At 41.7% G+C, this 4371-nt stretch overlaps 1 protein-coding gene across 1 annotated transcript; it reads right to left on the bottom strand.

The window, feature by feature from the left end:
- Positions 1–3027: 3027 nt before the first annotated feature.
- LOC147462469 (uncharacterized) lies at positions 3028–4064 on the bottom strand. The gene has a single exon (XM_086484068.1). It carries the CDS (start codon positions 3966–3968, stop codon positions 3408–3410), a length of 561 nt encoding a protein of 186 aa, XP_086340194.1. The 5' UTR covers positions 3969–4064; the 3' UTR covers positions 3028–3407.
- Positions 4065–4371: the final 307 nt, after the last annotated feature.

Consider the following 4371-nt stretch of genomic DNA (forward strand, 5'->3'; position numbering starts at 1 on the left):
GGTGGTCGATTAGATGTCAGCGGCACCGGCACAATCATGCGCACAACATCGAATGCCGAGTGCGCTCATCTGATCGGCATTTCCCATGAGGCCCTGGTGGAAGGGTTGGAGCATTCTCTTTTGGTGTATGCATATTATACACCATTAAAGGCATTTCTTTCTTTCTAGAGCACATTACATATGTAGGCAAATCCTGCAATGGAGAGAGTGAGACAAAATTGATAGCTTTTAAACAGAGAAAGGAATGCAAACACTTCACCCCTCCATTGTAAGATGCATTGTCTTTACAACCGAGGCTCCCTGGATCACAATCTTTCCATACTACAATGATGTGCCGCCAAACATTTTTCCTCGGAGCGTTCAGACGCTACATGCACAGGCTACAATATGGTTGGAGGACTCTGCCACTAGGTAATCATCACTTACATGAGATAGAGACTATACGAATCAAAGCAATGATTTAACAGATGCCAGCAATCTTACACGTTTTAATTGATGGTGTTGCTGCTGCTCACTCAGCTGGTATAGTGCACAACGACCTGCATTCTTTCAACAAGTCGAGACTCTCTCGAGCCTTATAGCAAAATATTCCCACATATTATTTTGGAAACGCGCTGTTTGACTTCAATATAACATTTGTCCAAGAGATTATTTCGTATAATGTGATACAAAGGGGCTGAAAATCTTGGGTCAAACTCACTGATTTTCTTCCACGTGGCCTTCCAATGATTGTTGTCTACCATGATTAAAGCACTTTCAGAGGAAAAATTCGCTTTACGAGTGCGGTTTGTGCTTCTTCTAGAGACTGCATTTGAAAGCTTTGATTCAATAATTTTTTATGCTTTGTCCAAGTCCACCTTCACTATGACACTTAAAAGGAACATTGCTTGACATTTTTTCTCCATGCGCAAGCTGTTGTGCAGGGTTAGTTGGTGTCACCACAAGATCAGCAGAGTTAATATTTGTCTTTGACTGCTCTTGACATGCATCCATAATAGAGCTATGTATCCACTATCTCTTGCCACCCTTTTTGACGAGCTCTTCTTTCAAACGCTTTGCAATTGCAGGTGCTTGAGGATGTTCACATTTCTTACAATTCTTTTTAGTGCTACCCAAACAATGGTCCCTAATACGTGGTCCCGTGGGATTTACTCTATATACAAAACGGGATGCCACCTGCGAGAGGACAACTTTGATAAAACCCCTATATACGACTCATATTATGGAATATGACCCCCCTTTCTACGCTTATACGCCAATCAATTCAAAAAACTATGATACCCCTATCTTACATATAAAATTTAGGTCTCACATGATCTAACTGAGTAAAATTATTCAAAGATCGTGTAGCATAGTGACTGGCAACATACTAAGAAACCACTTCTGCTGATAACTAGATGTACCCTCAATGTGTCCTAGTTTGACTCTATGTGCCCGTTCAGCCTGCACTCTAGCTACTCGTCTAATTTTGACCCATCTAAATTACACAAAAAACATGGTTATAAAGTTGTGCTAGGTTCTCCGTGTAAATTTGCATCTATACAATGAGTCTTTATAGCTTTCATCCCTCAACAAATGAACTATAACACAAAACAAGAAATTGATACAAAGCAGTGTCAGTTCTTGCATGTATCTTTGTAGCTATTGACTCACAAGTTTGAGGGCTGACTCTTTTGGGAAGCCGTGATTTTGAAACACAAAACTTCCTCTCATTTCCCCCTTTTCTCGCTTCTTCCCCCCCCCCCCCCCCCTAAATATGATACCCCCTTCGTTATTTTTAAGCTTGGGAGATAAATTATTGGGAGCCTGTCCCTAGGTTATACGCTTATGTAACTTGTTAAATAAAACCCCTCCCTTGCACTTACGTGGTGCGGTAAGTTTTCCATGGTGAATCCCCCGGGTACGTGGTGCACCGCTTAATTTTGTAGTGAAGCAAAATTTACATTGCCACTCCATATATTGACCACATATGTTGTGAGCATAATTCCACTCTTTGTCAGGGGCTTTTTTTATCTTTGTCTTCTTTGTACCACTTGTGTCGATATTTTGCTCCATTGCTTTCAATTCAATACTGAAGGCATATGTGCAGTGACAATGTATATCAACTCAAATCTATGATGGTGAAAAATGCAAAACTTCAAGGATCTTTATATACCCAGTATACTAGTACAGGGCATCCAACCCTTGACTATCGACTCGTCATTTACATATGTTCATCTTCTAAAACCAACTTCGGTCCTTTTATCGATCAATGACTTCGTCACAATGAGCATGACTCCCCAAATTCTCAATTATTTTGGCTTCATACTTTTATTTTTGGTGACAGATTTAAATATTGTGGTTATCGAATTAAGAATCACGTTCGGCCCAAAAAAAGGACATGTGACTCTGTAACATTAGGTCAATTCACAAGGAGATGACTGTACCAGGCGCTCGAATACACTCCTCAGAGATTTGCATAGTCAAAGTGCCAAGATTAGAAGAGGTTAATTACGTCATCAAAATCACGTTAACAATTAACGTGATCACTTCTTTTTCTTGTGTAATTACTGGTGTTATTAACGTAATCACTCGATCGTGATCACGTCTCCTCCAGTGAAATCTTTGGATCAGGAGATGTTCCCATTATAGCACTCCATGGCTAGGGAAATATGTATGATCTGAACAAGTAGATCCCTTGACTCTCTCTATAGAGCTCAAGGGGTACATCTTCCAAAAGCCTGAGTATCACATGTGATCAAAGACTAATAAAAACCTTTGCATATTTTGTAAATTAGAATAAAATATCCCTCTATTGTCATTAACTTACAACTTTTTTTGAAATTTGAATAAAAAAAGCCTCTTTTATAGGTAAAAATCTATAACTCTCAAGATCTATAATATAACCTCGTGTCGAGCGCACGTGATACACTTACATACTTAGTAGGTGCACCCCTTGAACTATGGGCGTACACCATAATTTAATATTTTCCTTTTATCTTTAATTCACTCTCGAATTTCCTAGTTTTAGAATTAAAAAGAAAGGCATGTGCGAATGCGTTTACTTGGATTCAACCTATATTTACATAGAGGGTCTCACAACCGTCTTTATTTAGGACAATCTATTCATGATACAAGGGGACATATCTGTGTCTACAAACAATACAAAAAGATGAGTGTTTATCCACTAGCAGACCAAGCTTATTTAAGATTGGAATTGAGCTACGTGCAAATATTAGTGTTCTATTGACCATGTAATGCAGGATGAATACTAGCTACATGCATGGAGGTCTGTGCTAAATTAAATTGATCCGTTTTTCCCTTTAGTTACGATGTTAATTAAGCTACATGTAAGTACTGTCTAATTTAGGACGGTGTTTTGAGCTATATGTGTGCTTTATTACGCTAATTCCACTGTAGTCCGTGTCTTAACGTCCATCTGTTATAACGCCTCCCACGGCGTCAAAGATTTTACCGGCAATGGGTTTTCCTTCGGAGTTGAGTTCGATGGCCTCGTTGACGGTAGCGATTGTGCCGGAGGGTCTGAATCGGCGGTGGACGGCAGAGTCAATGCCAGTGGTGAGGCCGTCCATGAGGGCGCCGCCGGCCACACCAGCAGCAACAGCACCGACTGGACCTCCGACTAGCATCCCGCCTACGCCTGCCAGCACCACCCCCGTCGTCCTGGATGCTGCCTTCATGCTTGTGTCGCCCCCTTCTTTGTCTCCGACTATGTACTGCAAGGCCCCGATGGTATGCCCCAGCCCCGGCGTTTCCTGTGCCACCTGCACCATCTTGCCGGCAAATTCCATCTGCGTCTCCCTGGCCGCTTTAGTGGAGACGAAGGTTGCCTCCACGGCCGATCGCCACTGTGACACCACTGGGCATTGTTTGGAGAAGTTCTCCTGTGTCTGCCGCGCCCCTTTCATATCCCCACTGCACATCTGCACAAACGACTTTGCCTGCGACCACACCGGAAGCCAGTCCATCCAGATTCCGGCTTCTGCACGCCCAAACCCACCTTTTCTTGATGTGTTGACTAGCTCAGAGGCGCAACGGCGTACATAGCAACAAGCGAAGCAGCCTTCCTACTTCAACTTTATATAAGTCCACGGCATTCGTCGTTAATCAGTGAAGAGAGAACAAAGAGATAATTATCATATTATTGGTCATGGCCCTCGACGAAATTTCATATCTACGTTTCTATTAGACAACAACATAATGGACAAAGTATGGCTTTCTTTTTTGGAAGGTGGCCCTCTACTTTCTTTTGGCAAAACTCGCAATTAGTGAGTGGATTGTATTAATCATATCATAAAATTACATCATAAATTAATTACAGAGCCAATCTCAAGCTAGGATCGAGCCCTGAGGTGCATAAGTTTACAAGCT

Source organism: Adiantum capillus-veneris, chromosome 2 (assembly GCF_014529385.1).
Source record: "Adiantum capillus-veneris isolate H3 chromosome 2, ASM1452938v2, whole genome shotgun sequence".
In the NCBI taxonomy this organism is placed as follows: Eukaryota; Viridiplantae; Streptophyta; class Polypodiopsida; order Polypodiales; family Pteridaceae; genus Adiantum; species Adiantum capillus-veneris.

Bases quoted from the DNA above. Each gene is read 5' to 3' on its own strand.
- LOC147462469 (XM_086484068.1), bottom strand. From the start codon at position 3,968: ATGGACTGGCTTCCGGTGTGGTCGCAGGCAAAGTCGTTTGTGCAGATG.